This window comes from Melospiza melodia, chromosome 3 (genome assembly GCF_035770615.1).
Source record: "Melospiza melodia melodia isolate bMelMel2 chromosome 3, bMelMel2.pri, whole genome shotgun sequence".
Classification (NCBI taxonomy): domain Eukaryota; kingdom Metazoa; phylum Chordata; class Aves; order Passeriformes; family Passerellidae; genus Melospiza; species Melospiza melodia.
Genome location: NC_086196.1, coordinates 33,044,865 through 33,059,329, shown reverse-complemented (window position 1 = coordinate 33,059,329; position 14,465 = coordinate 33,044,865). Strand labels below are relative to the sequence as shown.

Below are 14,465 nucleotides of genomic sequence, written 5' to 3'. Positions count from 1 at the left end.
GAGTGCCTGAAAATGAGATGCAAAAATAATGAAAATTTGCCATATCTACACAACAAAAACTGATCTTCAGTCCTGGGGGAGACTTGACATCTGGTGTATACATTTATATACATACACAAAAGATAAATTCATGTTTGTATTGTATATGAAGTCTCAGCTTGGTGATTGTGAGATTTATTTTGCTAATAAATGCTAGCTAAAATATTTGTATTTATTGCTTCTGCAACAGCAAATCTCTAAGGACTTTAGGGCTACTGTGACTCAAAATTTCCACACCTCTTCCAGATGTTCAGCTAAAGATATTCAAGGGGAACTGAGACAAGGACACTCCTGACAAACTCACACTAGACTTCTTGACCTTGGTTGTGGCAAAAGTCTTTTAATTTGTCGTGGAGCCCATAACTGGCTTCTAGAGGGGCTTCTCTGTCATGACTTTTTTACCGTAAATAAGAAAAGCGGTCTGTCCTAGCAACTTCCAGTCGGTTTCTTCTGTGAATAGTTCCTGGATTTTACATAAGAAATACATCTTTCTCTGCCAGAGCTCTTCTGGCCTAGAAAGAACAACTGCTGTGGTAGCCAAATGAGCTGTGAAACTTCAGGGTACTAAAGGGCAGGCTTCCCCATGGAACATCTTGTTAATAGCTTCCTTTCCATTTCGTATCAGACGTTAGACTATACTGAAACCAGGAATGTACACCTCAGTTTACTGGGAAATGCTGACCATGCCAGTGCTGATGATAAGCCAGGTGAGAAGGAGCTGAGGGAACTGGAGGTGGATGCAAGATATTTTCTAATATTTAACTTTTTAATTTTTTTTTTTATTTTCCATGAGCAGTGCAACCTTTTTGTGACAGAGAAACCATTTAATTAACCCAAGGAGCCTGGATTTGTGACTTTCAATACATCCTTTGGCTACTTTGGTATTTTCACTTGTGCAGAGTTACTCTACCATGACCCAACTGTGGTCTTGGCGAGCAGATTTCAGATTGACACCATTCTGTCCCTAACTGCTTGGGTGAACCCCTTCCACTGTTGTCAGCTGTCCAGTTTCACTCAGCGTGGGCCTTGGGAATGGTGGTCAACTTCCTTTTCAGCAAATACACACAGCTCCACACAACTTTAGATATGACAGGTGATGTGACAGTGCTCTAACTAATCCTCCTTCTCATGGGCAACATTTGTATCTGTAGTGCAGCTGACCTGAGCAGAAATTCCCATCAGCTTTAAGCATTGCATACTCATGTCAACAGCCCTAGGGCATGACAACTTACAAAGTTCTTGATAAAAAGGAAATAAAAATGTGCTATGTAAGAATTTGGAAATTCATAAGTTGACTACAACAGCTCTAGTCTTTGTTAAATAATCAGTCCGGGGAGTTTATGAGTGTTATTTTCATCTTCTGACCCTGGTGTTTTATTGGTATTTTGGCCATGTAAAGACCCAAACTTCATTTTTTCCACTAGATGGAAGCCTAACTCTGCGAAATGTTTTGAGAGTTCTACAAATAGTAGTTGTGGGCTGGAGACTTTGAGTGTTACATTTTCTTGTAGGCTTTGTTTTCACTGTATATTTTTGCTGAGCAGATGCCAGAAGTAAAGCACCAATTTTGTGCACATGTGTTTGCAGAATTGAGAGTTCGAGGTAAGGGGACACTCTTGTGATTTGTCAGACATCAGTGGTCAAAAAGCCACTACAAAAGCAACTTAGTTGTTACCAGAGTCCTCTGTACTCTGCCTTCAGTTCAAGGCAGCTTTATTTCTGCCTGATTTTCTTGGTTGTATTCAAACAGTAAGTCAACCTTGCCAATTCTCTTCTGCCCTGTTCCCCCAAATCCTCTAGAACCAGATCTCCCTCAAGACAGAAATGTAGTTTTTCTCAGCCTTCCTGCTAGCTGCAATTGAGATTGGAGCTCTTTTGACTAGATCAACATTACTGAATATATGATTTTGTGTTTTGTCATCAATACAGTAGCAGTGCTTTGATGATGCTCCTGCTTATTTTGCTTTTTCATAACCAGGTGCTGGCTGATGGACGTCTGATAAACCAGAATACTACATCAAAGCCAGTTTTGAGTGTAACACTCTTTGGGAGGTGGTATGAAAAGGACCTTCCATCCATGGATCAAGCTTCAGCATGATTTCACTGCAGATCATTCAAGCTTTCATCTACCCATTTCTGTAACACTAATTAAACACAAATAATGGTAATTAATAGTGAAATTCATAATTAAAATGGCATTCTATTTTTCTAGTTGCCTTATCTAATGGCATAGTTATTGCACTTTGATTTATTGACTTGATTTTGCAGCAAAAATCAATACTCTGCTGGAATGTTGTGTATGAATTTTTATATGGTAGATTTGGTTGGCATAGGTTTGGCCTGTAAACAATAAAAACACTGGGAACAACCGAAAATAAATTCCTATGATTTTAGCGGTGTAGGATTAAGTGGGTTGTGCCCCAATAAACAACAGTTTTTAATTATTTGAAATTTTTGTTGGAGTATTCAAAGCCATCTCCACAGCACTGTTCCCACCCCATTTCTGAACAGCCACTTTTGTAAACAAGAGACTACCAGAAACTGAAAATTTTAACTTCCTTTGAAAAGGAAAAATAGTCTCAAATATATGTTCCTTCAAACAAAACTAGTTATTCAGCTCAGCACACTGCAGTGTGTTACCATACCATGGCCTAACTCACAGTTGGAGGACTCTACTTTAATCTTTCTGGCCACATTTTTAGGATGTGGAAAATCTCCCTAGCACAGAATTGTTGATAACCATTTGTGTCACAAAAGCTCAAAAGAAGCAATTTCTCAGAGGCATGTCTGTGTTCCCATGGAATGGTTGCTCCTACTGGTGCAAGGGAGAGCGGGGACTGTGCCAGCAGGAGTTGGGTAAGGGGAGGGAACACCTGGAGCAGGTGGGACAGGCTGGCACGTGTGAGGATGTGGGCCCTGCAGAATGTGCTTTAGGCAAGTGGACTGGATTGCTTTGTGTTTCCCAGCTAAGATTTCTGTGTGTGCCCCATTCTGTTGTTTGTTCCACAGCTTTGCTTTGAAGTACAAACATTGTTTATACTTAATCTGACCAAGATCATTGAAAAATACAGACTTGTAGGAGGCAAAATACATTGGTGTTTTTTGACAAGGGAATGTCTTAAAAATAAGATTGTATTCTGTGCAAGTATCAAACCGGATCCCGCCACAATCCATGTAGTGGAAGTAATGGGAAACACTCTGCTGTTGGGGAAGGAAAAGCATTGTATCTTTAAATTTCTCCCCGCGCCCTAGGGAAAGCTGTCCTGTTAGGGCACAAGGAACATGACTCGGTGCTGTTGGCAGAAGTGAGCGCCTTCTGACTTCCCGACTCCTGCTCACGTGTGCTCAGCGCTCGGCAGGGATTGCGTGGCTGCCGAGCGCCCTTTCACAGCCTCCTCCAGGCAGCCTTAACCCTTGGGATGCGCGCTTGTCTTCCTCACGCTCTCCTCTCGCTAAGCACAAGAGAAGCTGGAGCACCGTCTGACGACAGAGTCCCTCTACAGCTAAGCTGATTTAGCACCACATTGCATCCTGCTTCACAAAGTAAATCCTCAGGTAGCGCCCACCACCAGGCGGTGGCAGCGATGGGGACGGGTGCCGTACAGGGGTGGGAAGGGTGCACTGGGAGGAGAGAGATGTGGAAAACAGGCGGATCCTGTAGATAATTTTCCCCTTCCATTGTCCACAGGCACGGAGAGCCCAGGTCACTGCAGTTTTGTTCAGTTTATTCGGTGCATTTGTTTGTTTGTCTGGTGTCAGTCCTTTGCTCCTGGGCGAGCTCCCAGCTCCTCAGGACATAGGGAGCGGTGCCTGCTGGTACCGAGGCAAACAGGGATAACTCCCCTGCACCTTGTGCCGGCAGTGGGACTGGAATTCTGCGGGGCATTCCCGTGGCCCTGCACTTGTAAATATTTCTGCTCAGCCCTGGCAGGGCAGTCACCTTTCTGGCTGATGTGTTCGCTATTGCTAAACAAGGGAGCATTTGCTACTTCCTCTTTCACACTGATGTCTGATTGTGCTTACTGTGACTCAGCCTGTATTTCGTTTGGTAAAAAGGTGAGGCAGAGAGGAAAGGGAGGCTTCCAAGCTACATTAGTTCAAGTATCACCGAGGTCTCTCCTGCAGCCTTTAAAAGGCTTGTATTATAGGTTCCTGAATGAGCATGCTGGATCTAGGAATGTGTGTAGAGAAGTACTTAGGGATGAAAATCACCAGATGAAAATCAAAGTTCCTAGTGATTGAAACCCTCAGTCAGCACTACTCTGTGAGAGGACTCTGTGGTATCTGCGTTCATCAGCCTCTCTGTATTTTCTGAACCAGCTCTACAGTGACAGTCTGCTGTAGCTGAAAGCAGACAGCCTGCTCTGATTCTTTCTGCTCAGATAGCTTTTTTCAAATGAGAATAGTGCGAATACTAGAAAGTCAAAAACTGGAAAATGTCATAGGAGCAAATGGATTTGAAGTGAGTTGAAGATTAAAAGTGAAGGCCTCTCAATACACAGCATGTTCATGAGGGCAGAAAGGTGTGCAGAGAGGCAGGCATGTCCTGCACCTGGTGAACTAGCCTGCTCTTTTGCTTCAGGCTAGCGAGAGACAGGCAATGAGTTACTTACATGCCTTATTTCAGATGAAAAATTCTATCCAGATTCGTATTTTCTGTTGGAATACTCTTGGAAAGTGGTGTTCAGCTAAACAGAAGTGACTGGGAGAGACACTGGGATAAACTCAAGGGACAGTTCTGTTGCTGGCTTGTTGGCTGCATGACATCTAAGAACAGAGAGATGCTAATGCAATTTCTGTGGTCTAGAGAAACTCAGAAGCCACCTGCACATACTGAGACATAGCATAGGAACTGAGGAATACCAAGATACTAGAATAAAGGTTTTATTACCCTGAGTTTTGCCACTCAAAATTCACAGAAGGCCAGCTCCACTGGTGGCAATATCCACCTGGGTATCAGCTGAGCCCACACAGAAAAAGTCTTGCTGTAATCAGTGATAGAGAAGAGTATAACAACAAAAATTGGCCTGTGCTTTCTAGATATGGTTTTAATGACTTATTTTTTTACTGGCCCCATTAGTCTTGGCATTGCCCAGCATTTTTAGTTTGTTCAGTTATGTCATCCTTACTGTGTACTGCAATACTGTCTTATATCTCACTTGGTTCCAAGGTAATGCTTTAACATACCTGCAGTTCGTTCCTCCCTCTTTCAAAGTAAACTTTGTCCCCCTTCTCTTTTCTGTGCATGTTGCTTTTGCACTGTTTGTCCAGAGCACTCCAGGAGTGGGAGGCTGCAGCCATGCTCCCTTCCCAGGCTCTCCTGCCCGCTGTGCTGTTTGCACTCGCAGCCCTTCGGGCCCTCGCCTCCGACACCTTCCTGGCAGCCGTCTACGAGCACGCCGTCATCCTGCCACATCCCACCCAGGAGCCCGTCCCTGCCAGCGATGCTTTGGCCCTGATGAACAGAAACATGGATGTCTTGGAAGGGGCCATCAAGGAAGCTGCCCAGCAGGTACGAGGGCTGCCGTGAGGGCTGTCCATCAGTGTTTCCCGCTCCTGCTGACCCTCCTGGCTGTCTGTTGGTGGGTGCCCTTTAAACGGAGCCTGTTGTGACAGGGTGCCCACATCATTGTGACTCCCGAAGACGGCATCTATGGCTGGCGATTCACAAGAGAATCCATCTACCCCTACCTGGAGGATATCCCTGATCCAGCGGTGAATTGGATTCCCTGCACTGACCCCTCAAGGTGATTCCTTCTGCAGTGGTTTAGGTGATTTCAACCTTTTATCTGTCTCATGGAGTCTTGAGCAGCTCACATTAAATGACTAAAAACTGCTAATGACTCTGACATAAGTTTTAATTGAAATTGAGTATGGAGGTAGTTAAATGGTTAATATATACCATGTCCATGACTATTCAATGCAGGAAACATTAAGATTTTTTTTTTTTTAATTAGAAACTTTAAGGAGAAATTCAAACAATATACAGAATTTGGGTTACTAAAAGTTGAGGAAATCTCTTTTTTTGATGCCAGAATATATCCTGCTTCTTCTTCTGCTTTTAATTTTTCCACACTATTTTGAATAGAACTGACTGTAAATTATTAACAGTAGTATTTCTTTGATTTTTTGGTTTGTTTGTCTTTTGCAAATGACATGTTGAAACAAAAGCACACAAATCATTTTTGTGGACAGCCATGAAGTAGTCTCTCAGCAGATAATAAGAGATGATGAAGTCAGTAATTAAAGTCCAAACTTCTAAACGATAAAATCCCAGGAATTTTTAATCTTGGTTTTCCACAGTTGAGGTAAGATAAAGTCTGAATTGCTAGAGTCTCTGTGCTATAGAACATGATCTGTCATTCAAGCTGCATGTTTCAGCAGTGACAAACTAAGCTATAGCTGAGGACTGGACTTTAGACTCCTACAGCATGTAATACGTGTTCAGCTATGGAATTACAGCTGTGGTCTGCCCTTTTCATCATGGCTTTCTGCACTTCCTTGATGAGAGCAGGTTATTGTATCAGTGGGAATATAGTAACTCAGTGCAGGGATATGCAACTTTTTGCTGAGATATAAGTAGCTAAAGTATACAGTCTTTCATTGAAGGTGGAGTGTGGGGTGGCAGTGTGTCTAAGCAGGTCTTTATTCTAGTGCATCATGCAGGTTTAGCAGAGGTGATCTGAATGCCTCCTCACTGTTCCAAATCAGAGGTTTCACTAGCAGCTTTTGGGAATATAACACTTGCTGTCAGTGTCTGGCTTGCCTTATTCCTGGTGCTGTGTGTGTATCTTGCATGGAGGTCCTCCTTGTGTGGCCCATGCACACCTTGCAAAGCCGTAGGCATTGCCATGCTGCAAAGGGGAATGGATGGCTGCTCTCTTTATGGCCTGGTATGGATGCTTCAGAGGTGCAGCCAGTTTCTGGCACATGGACACTGTCATGTCTCGAAATTAATAGCCCACTGCTCTTCATGCTGTGGTTATAGGTTTATGTGCGCCTGTCTATGGGAGGAAGAGAATGCTGAATTGCCTTGATCATATCATCTGCATTATCCCAGAGCTCAACCCTGCTTAGCGTGCTAAGGGCCCAGAGCTGCAGCCCTCAGGTGTCAGCATGCCTGACGCTAAAATATTTGCTTGTGTGACAACAAGCTAGTGTCTTCCTCTGCCCAGAGATTGCTCTCCCTCCCTTTCCCAGCCCAAGGATTATCTGTTTACTGCAGAGCATGTTCCAGGTGCTGAAGGAGACTGGCAGGCATGTCCCTGCAGAGGCCAAAGGGAGGTCTCCAGGGCCTACCCCAAGGTGCAGGAAGCAATCTGAGGAAGCACTGCAGCATCTCTGTGTATCTGCCTACCGTGCCATGGCTGTAGGGTTGGAGATGCTGCTGGTGTGACCTCAGGTACTGTGGAAATGGACCCCACTGACAGCACAGGTTTTGTTAATTTTAATTTTTTTCCTTCCTGAAAATACGTTAGATTTGGTCCAGCACCAGTGCAGGAACGACTCAGCTGCATGGCCAGAAATAACTCCATCTATGTGGTTGCAAATATCGGGGACAAGAAGCCGTGTGACTCCAGTGATCCCAGCTGCCCCAGGGACGGTCGGTACCACTACAACACGGATGTTGTCTTTGATGCACAGGGCAAACTTGTGGCTCGCTACCACAAGGTAAAGTGGCCTTGGAGAGACAGAAATTAATTTTCCCCTACTTCCAAAATGTCTGGGTTTGGGAAAAGAATAAGATGCCAGTCATTGTCCACTGTCAGAGTTTTGTTTTTCTTTATAACTTAAAAGAATATCTCTCTTGCTATGAAGTGTCGATGCCAAATTTGCATTTGCTGTCGTGTTTCTCAAAACAGACTGGAATGAAAAATGATTGTTCTGGTGCAATTTAGTGGCATATGGTTTTGGCTGACCTCCTCAGTTCATTAGCTCGCTACTACTGTAAATTCTGCTGCTTGAGCAGCTTCAGTTTTCAGTGCCAGCTTTTCACCAGACTACCACTTCATGTTCCAGGATTTCAATGTTCACATCCATTTCATCGTAGATGAGCAGTCTGACTTCAGAGAGGCAGGATCTTTATTTCTGATGCTGTTTTGGCACAGTTTTTGCACAATGGGAATTGTTTGGACATAGCAAAGCAAGTGAAAATGCCAGATGGGTGTAAAAAGAGATAAGAATATTGGGTCATTTGCACCAAATGGAAGTTCCTCTTTCAGTAATATGTTCCTACCTGCCAGTTCCATCAAAGCTGTTTATGAATATGTGCCAGATATCCTGCCAGTGTGGGTAGAGTGAAGTCAGTTTATTTAATGCACTTTGGGCCCAGTATTTCATCTGGTTGTTTAGAGAAAAGATGCCAAGATATCTATTTGTGAGTAAACTGGCTGAATGAAACATTGATAAAGCAAGTCTGTCTCCCAGCCTGCTATGGCCCAGGTGCCGAATTACAAGTGAACTTGAACTTCTTTTCTGGCTTGGTATCCATATTTACTTTCAGGCCATGTGGTCATTTATAAAAAAAGACGTGTATGTGAAGGAAGAAGGAAAATGTTGGAAAGCTGAGGATGTCAAAAACTTCAGTTTTTCTGTTGGCTGAGATCATCTGCCTTTCCCCCATCAGCACAGCCTTTGTTTTTTACTCTGCAGTGTCCCAAATACTGTCTTGTGGTTCATGTGCGTGCTCTGTACGTCAGTGCTTCTGGGCATCTCCATACCAACTTCACCAATTTTGTCTTTTAGCACCAGATCCCCCATACTTCTCTTACATTACTATTTCTCTTCTGATTGCATTTGGTTTGCCAGAAATATAAACTAGGTGGGGAGAATGGAGAGATTATTGTTATGCGGATGACACCAGCAGACCTGAAGGCAGCTGGCTGCTTTCCTAGCAGGATGCCAGGGCAGTATGCAATATGTGTTCCATATTTTGGGTATGATGATCATATAATTTTTGCCTGATTTCCTACTTGTGAGGGCTTCCAACACACTTCAAAAATTTTCTGTAGTCAATCTGAGCAGCTTTAGGGAATGAATACAAGTCACATGGTTAGTAAGTGCCTCTAACTGGTTTCTCTATTTTCCTTCCCCTACAGTATAATCTCTTTCAAGGAGAAAATCAGTTTAATTATCCAAAAGAGCCAGAAGCTGTCACCTTTGAGACTCCTTTTGGGAAGTTTGGCATTTTCACTTGCTTTGACATCCTTTTCTATGAGCCTGCTGTGGTCCTGGTGAACAAGATGCAGGTGGACACCGTGCTCTTCCCAACAGCTTGGATGAATGTCCTGCCCTTTCTGACTGCAATTGAGTTTCACTCTGCCTGGGCTATGGGCATGGGTGTCAATGTCTTAGCTGCCAATACTCACAACACCAGCATGGAAATGACAGGTAACTTAATTTTCACTCTGTGCAAGGATCTTTATAACCATGAATCTCTTATTCCCCGTTCTACGAAGTGATTTTGCAGAGGAATATAAGGTATTTCTCTAGAAAGTGAACAGTCTAGTCAACAGATATTAAAGCTGATGAATCCTTTTCCGATTGGTTTCATAAAGACACAACAAAACTTGTAGTGTTTTATTTTCCCTAGCTTCTTAGGATTATCTTTCCTTTTAATGGCTCTAAATAAGTAGTAGGTCACTGCCCTTATGCCTGAACAGAAATTTTCATGATTTTTAAGGCTCTTTTCATCTCCACTTATAAGTCTGTGGTTGAATGCCAAACTGTAAATATACTTATAAACCATATATGTGGCTACATTTATTCTGCCAAATGAAATATTTATTTTTATAGCTGTATTTAACACTATTACAGAAAACCATTAAAAACACATGTTCAGGATGTTCAGGCCTGTTGTAGTAACACCGCTAAGATGTCCACATTTTCATTTTAGAATGTAGCATTGATTTTTTTTTTTACAGCTCAGGTTATAGAATAGTGTATTTCAATTAGACCAGTATCTTCACTGAGCTGTGCAACCACAGTATTGTTTTGGGACTTTTCATTTGAAATGCCTGACAGGCTTTTGCAGTGATGAGTGTGACAGACCTTTGATTTCCCTCTGTTGCTTGGTGCTGTTCAGATGCGAATTACTCATGAGGGGAGGAGTTCTCAGCCAGTGTAAAAGGGGCTGGACAGTTGCTGTCTCCTTCTGTTCATGGACAGGCCTGTGATACTTGCCTGTGTTGTGTTTTGGATTGTCTCAATCAGTAGCTAGTCCTTTCACATCAATCAGCCAAGAAAAAAGGAATTATCAACTCTATTGCACACAGGGGAAAAGAGAACTGAGGAGGCCATAAATACAATCATAACATAACATAAAAACGCAAACATCCTCTGGCTACACTGAGCAGACCTTCTCTAAGGGAATAAATGGTATTCTTCGCCAAAGTATGAGCTCTGTGTACTGAGTTGCTAACTGTCACCTTTGATGAGACTAAAATTACTGTAATCTCTGTAGAATTGTGGATAAGCAATCAGTAGAGACAGCTAGAAGGACAACATGATTTTTTAAATTCCTCTTGGACTGACTGTTGTGCTCTCCTCAGGGAGTGGAATTTATGCACCAACTGGAGCCAGAACATACTCCTACAACATGAAAACTGAAGATGGTCACCTCCTCATTGCTGAACTAGATGCACACCCTCGTCTTTCTCCTGCCTCTCCACCTACTGTCAGCTGGAACTCCTATGCTTTCAGTGTTGAAAGATTCTCACAGAATGGTCATGAATTCACAGGAATCATCTTTGAAGATCCCTTTACTTTCACAGAGCTCACTAAGCCTGGGGGGAATATCACTGTCTGCCAAAAAGACCTCTGCTGTCATTTGAGCTACAAGATGGCAGAGAAAAGAGATGATGAAGTTTATGTGCTGGGTGCTTTTGATGGCCTTCATGTTTTTGAAGGACAGTACTATCTGCAGGTAATTCTTTGGAGGGGGTTATTTAGGAAGCTTATTTACAGGGAGAAACCTTCAGCTCTGTGGTAGAAAAAGAGAAGACAATGACTCTCTTTTATGCTGGAGTCATAAGGCACCTTTTGTTAGTAATGAAAAGAAGTTGCTAAATCTTCCAAGCCTATTTGCCTTCAAATCCAACAAATGCAATAGAGAGGTCTCTGAACCTCCTCTAAATGCCCAGAGTGCACTCACTATTTTGGGGGTGTGCAATATTGGCTAAATTTACATTCTCTTCTGTGAATACCTGCAGTAAGTGTTCTGAATCTCCTCTGTATCACAGAATCACAGAATAGTTAGGATTGAAAGGGACATCTGAAGATCACATAGTCCAATCCCTCTGCCAAGGCACAGTCACCTACAGCAGATTATACAAAAACACATCTGGGTGGCTTTTGAGTGTCTCCAGAGAGGGAGTATCCAAGACCTTCCTTGTTGTTATCTTATTGCAAAAGCGCCATACCTTCTTGGTGATTTCTCACAGGCACCTCCTCACAGCACTGACTCCTTCTTCACAGCACAACCAACAAACTCCAACTCCCTTCTCAACCAGCTAACCCACCCTTTTGTAACACTCATCTTATTGGACACAGCTGTGGCCTGTTAAGGGCAGGCCTGTTCCTAATCTTTGGTGATTCTTACATTCTATCTCCCCCCACTCCCTGGGCAGCCTGTCCTGATGCTCTGCCACCCTACACGTAAAAAAAGTTCTTCTTCCTCATGTTGAGGTGAAACTTCTTGTGTTTTTGTGGTCACTGCTCCTTGTCCTGTTGCTGGGCACCACTGAAAAGAGTCTGGCACCATCTTCTTGGCACACACCTTTGAGATATTTGTATATATTTATGAGACACTTCTCAATCTTCTCTAGACTTAGAGGCCTGGCTCTCACAGTCTCTCCTCCTAAGAGAGAAGCTCCTCATTCCTAATCATCTTTGTGGCCTCAGCTGGCCACTCTCCAGTAGCTCCTTTTCTTTCTTGTGCTGGAAGGAAGAGGAGCCTGGGCACAGTACTCCAGATGTGGTCTCACTGTATTTTCATCAAAGAGATGCTGTTAAAAATCAGTTGATCATAGCTATCTTTATGAGATGCTCTGATAAGTTAGGGTCACAGAGATGTTAATTTTTCTGTCATTATACAAATCATAGCAATGAAGCTTACTTAAATGGCTTATGTCTTTTAGTGGAAATATCCTCTCTTCCTCTCTTTTAATCAAATATTTGGAAAGACAGTGAGCTACATCCTGGTTGAATTTGCTTAAAGCCATATTTGAAAACATCCTTTGCCTTCATGATTAAGTTATTGTGCCAGCAGACTATACTTTTTTTTAGTTACTTCTGTCTGTCAGCATCAACATTTTGTACCAGCTGATACAGACTCTGGGATATGAAGGGAGGTGTTGTCCAGCAAACAGCTCATCTAATACTAGGAAGGTCACTTGAATAAATTCAGTTTTGGTGAGCCAGATAGTCTCTGCCAGAATTAAAAGTTCTAGAGAAGACAGGAATTTCTACTCTTCCCTTTTCCCTCAATTTTTTTTTCATTTCCCCAGAACTTATACCTTATTTCTCTGCTTATTTGCATTTCAACACAAAACCATATTTACTGATTAATAATACTTCTGAATTTTTGCAAATATGCAATCCCCCAATACCAGACATGTAGAAAAACTCCATCACCTATCAGCAAAACCAGACAACATCCTTCAAATCATTCCTGAATCAGGAGTGCTAGTCCTATTTCATATTTCCTCATGAAGACCATAAACACTTAGCAGCTGGATAATTAACTCTCATGACAAAAGGAAAACAACATTGTGATTCCTACTTTACTCTATGTGCTGCAACTACTAACACAAAACTGTAACCAAAGATGATAACTTCATCTCCTTGGCCTATATAACTAGGATCTGGACAGGGAACATCAAATTCAGACTTCCGTGGACTACCAGGCCATCTAATGAAGTATCATTAGCAACATACATAATTAGCAGTAAGAGGACCTGGATGTGCACTTGTACAATGTACCCATGTGGAAGACTTTGTTTTGTTTGCCTAAAATTTTCATTCACAAACTCATCTTACTAAGACCTGTGGGAAAGAAACCTTCAAATAAGACAAATAGGAATTGTGGGAGGAACAGGATCAGACTTCAGAGATGAATTAAGTACTTTGGCTGCACTTATGTCAAAACCAATTTATTTATAAAATTATAAGACTAAGACAGTTTATTTATAAAATTATGAGACTAAGTTCTGGAATACACCCAGTCAGATCAAGTGGTAAAAAAATAAGCTACAACTGAAAAGGAGTCACCCAAGAGTTATGAAGAAGATCCTGTGACCATCACCTGCTCTGAAGCACATTAGCTTTGATGACACAAGGCACCAGTGTTACCATCTTGCTAAATACCTTTCTGTCTCCTCCTCCCCACAGATCTGCACTCTGCTCAAGTGCCCCAGCACAAACCTGAGCACATGTGGGCAGCCCGTGGAGACGGCTCAGACCAAGTTTGACATGTTCTCCCTCAGTGGCACGTTTGGCACCAGCTACGTCTTCCCAGAGGTGCTGTACAGCGGGGTGCAGCTGGCCCCTGGGGAGTTCGAGGTAATGGGACACTCTTGTGATTTGTCAGACATCAGTGGTCAAAAAGCCACTACAAGAGCTGGCACTCTGTAACTTAGCTGTTACCAGAGTCCTCTGTACTCTGCCTTCAGTTCAAGGCAGCTTTATTTCTGCCTGATTTTCTTGGTTGTATTCAAACAGTAAGTCAACCTTGCCAATTCTCTTCTGCCCTGTTCCCCCAAATCCTCTAGAACCAGATCTCCCTCAAGACAGAAATGTAGTTTTTCTCAGCCTTCCTGCTAGCTCCAATTGAGATTGGAGCTCTTTTGACTAGATCAACATTACTGAATATATGATTTTGTGTTTTGTCATCAATACAGTAGCAAGTGCTTTGATGATGCTCCTGCTTATTTTGCTTTTTCATAACCAGGTGCTGGCTGATGGACGTCTGATAAACCGGAATACTACATCAAAGCCAGTTTTGAGTGTAACACTCTTTGGGAGGTGGTATGAAAAGGACCCTCCATCCATGGATCAAGCTTCAGCATGATTTCACTGCAGATCATTCAAGCTTTCATCTACCCATTTCTGTAACACTAATTAAACACAAATAATGGTAATTAATAGTGAAATTCATAATTAAAATGGCATTCTATTTTTCTAGTTGCCTTATCTAATGGCATAGTTATTGCACTTTGATTTATTGACTTGATTTTGCAGCAAAAATCAATACTCTGCTGGAATGTTGTGTATGAATTTTTATATGGTAGATTTGGTTGGCATAGGTTTGGCCTGTGAACAATAAAAACACTGGGAACAACCGAAAATAAATTCCTATGATTTTAGCGGTGTAGGATTAAGTGGGTTGTGCCCCAATAAACAACAGTTTTTAATTATTTGAAATTTTT

General features: G+C 42.4%; 1 protein-coding gene across 3 annotated transcripts; it reads left to right on the top strand.

Annotated features, from left to right (window-relative positions):
* The first annotated feature begins 2,723 nt into the window (after nt 1–2,723).
* LOC134415631 (pantetheinase-like) lies at nt 2,724–14,402 on the top strand. Of its 3 annotated transcripts, none has more exons than XM_063151203.1 (8): nt 2,724–3,594; nt 5,311–5,551; nt 5,656–5,786; nt 7,518–7,710; nt 9,138–9,429; nt 10,590–10,963; nt 13,429–13,557; nt 13,988–14,402. In XM_063151203.1, the coding sequence occupies exons 2-8, from the start codon at nt 5,339–5,341 to the stop codon at nt 14,105–14,107; spliced, it is 1,452 nt and encodes a 483-aa protein (XP_063007273.1). In that variant the 5' UTR covers nt 2,724–3,594; nt 5,311–5,338; the 3' UTR covers nt 14,108–14,402. The 3 variants fall into 3 exon arrangements, with proteins under 3 accessions (XP_063007273.1, XP_063007272.1, XP_063007271.1); XM_063151202.1 differs by having other exon boundaries at nt 2,726–3,582; nt 13,429–13,599; XM_063151201.1 differs by having other exon boundaries at nt 2,726–3,594; nt 13,429–13,599.
* Nucleotides 14,403–14,465: the final 63 nt, after the last annotated feature.

What these genes read in the sequence shown, in the direction of transcription:
- LOC134415631 (XM_063151202.1), top strand. Translation starts at nt 5,339, where the DNA reads ATGCTCCCTTCCCAGGCTCTCCTGCCCGCTGTGCTGTTTGCACTCGCA. An exon ending in CCCTGCACTGACCCCTCAAG is followed by an intron (nt 5,787 to 7,517) that starts GTGATTCCTTCT and finishes AAAATACGTTAG; the next exon opens with ATTTGGTCCAGCACCAGTGC. An exon ending in CACCAGCATGGAAATGACAG is followed by an intron (nt 9,430 to 10,589) that starts GTAACTTAATTT and finishes TGCTCTCCTCAG; the next exon opens with GGAGTGGAATTTATGCACCA.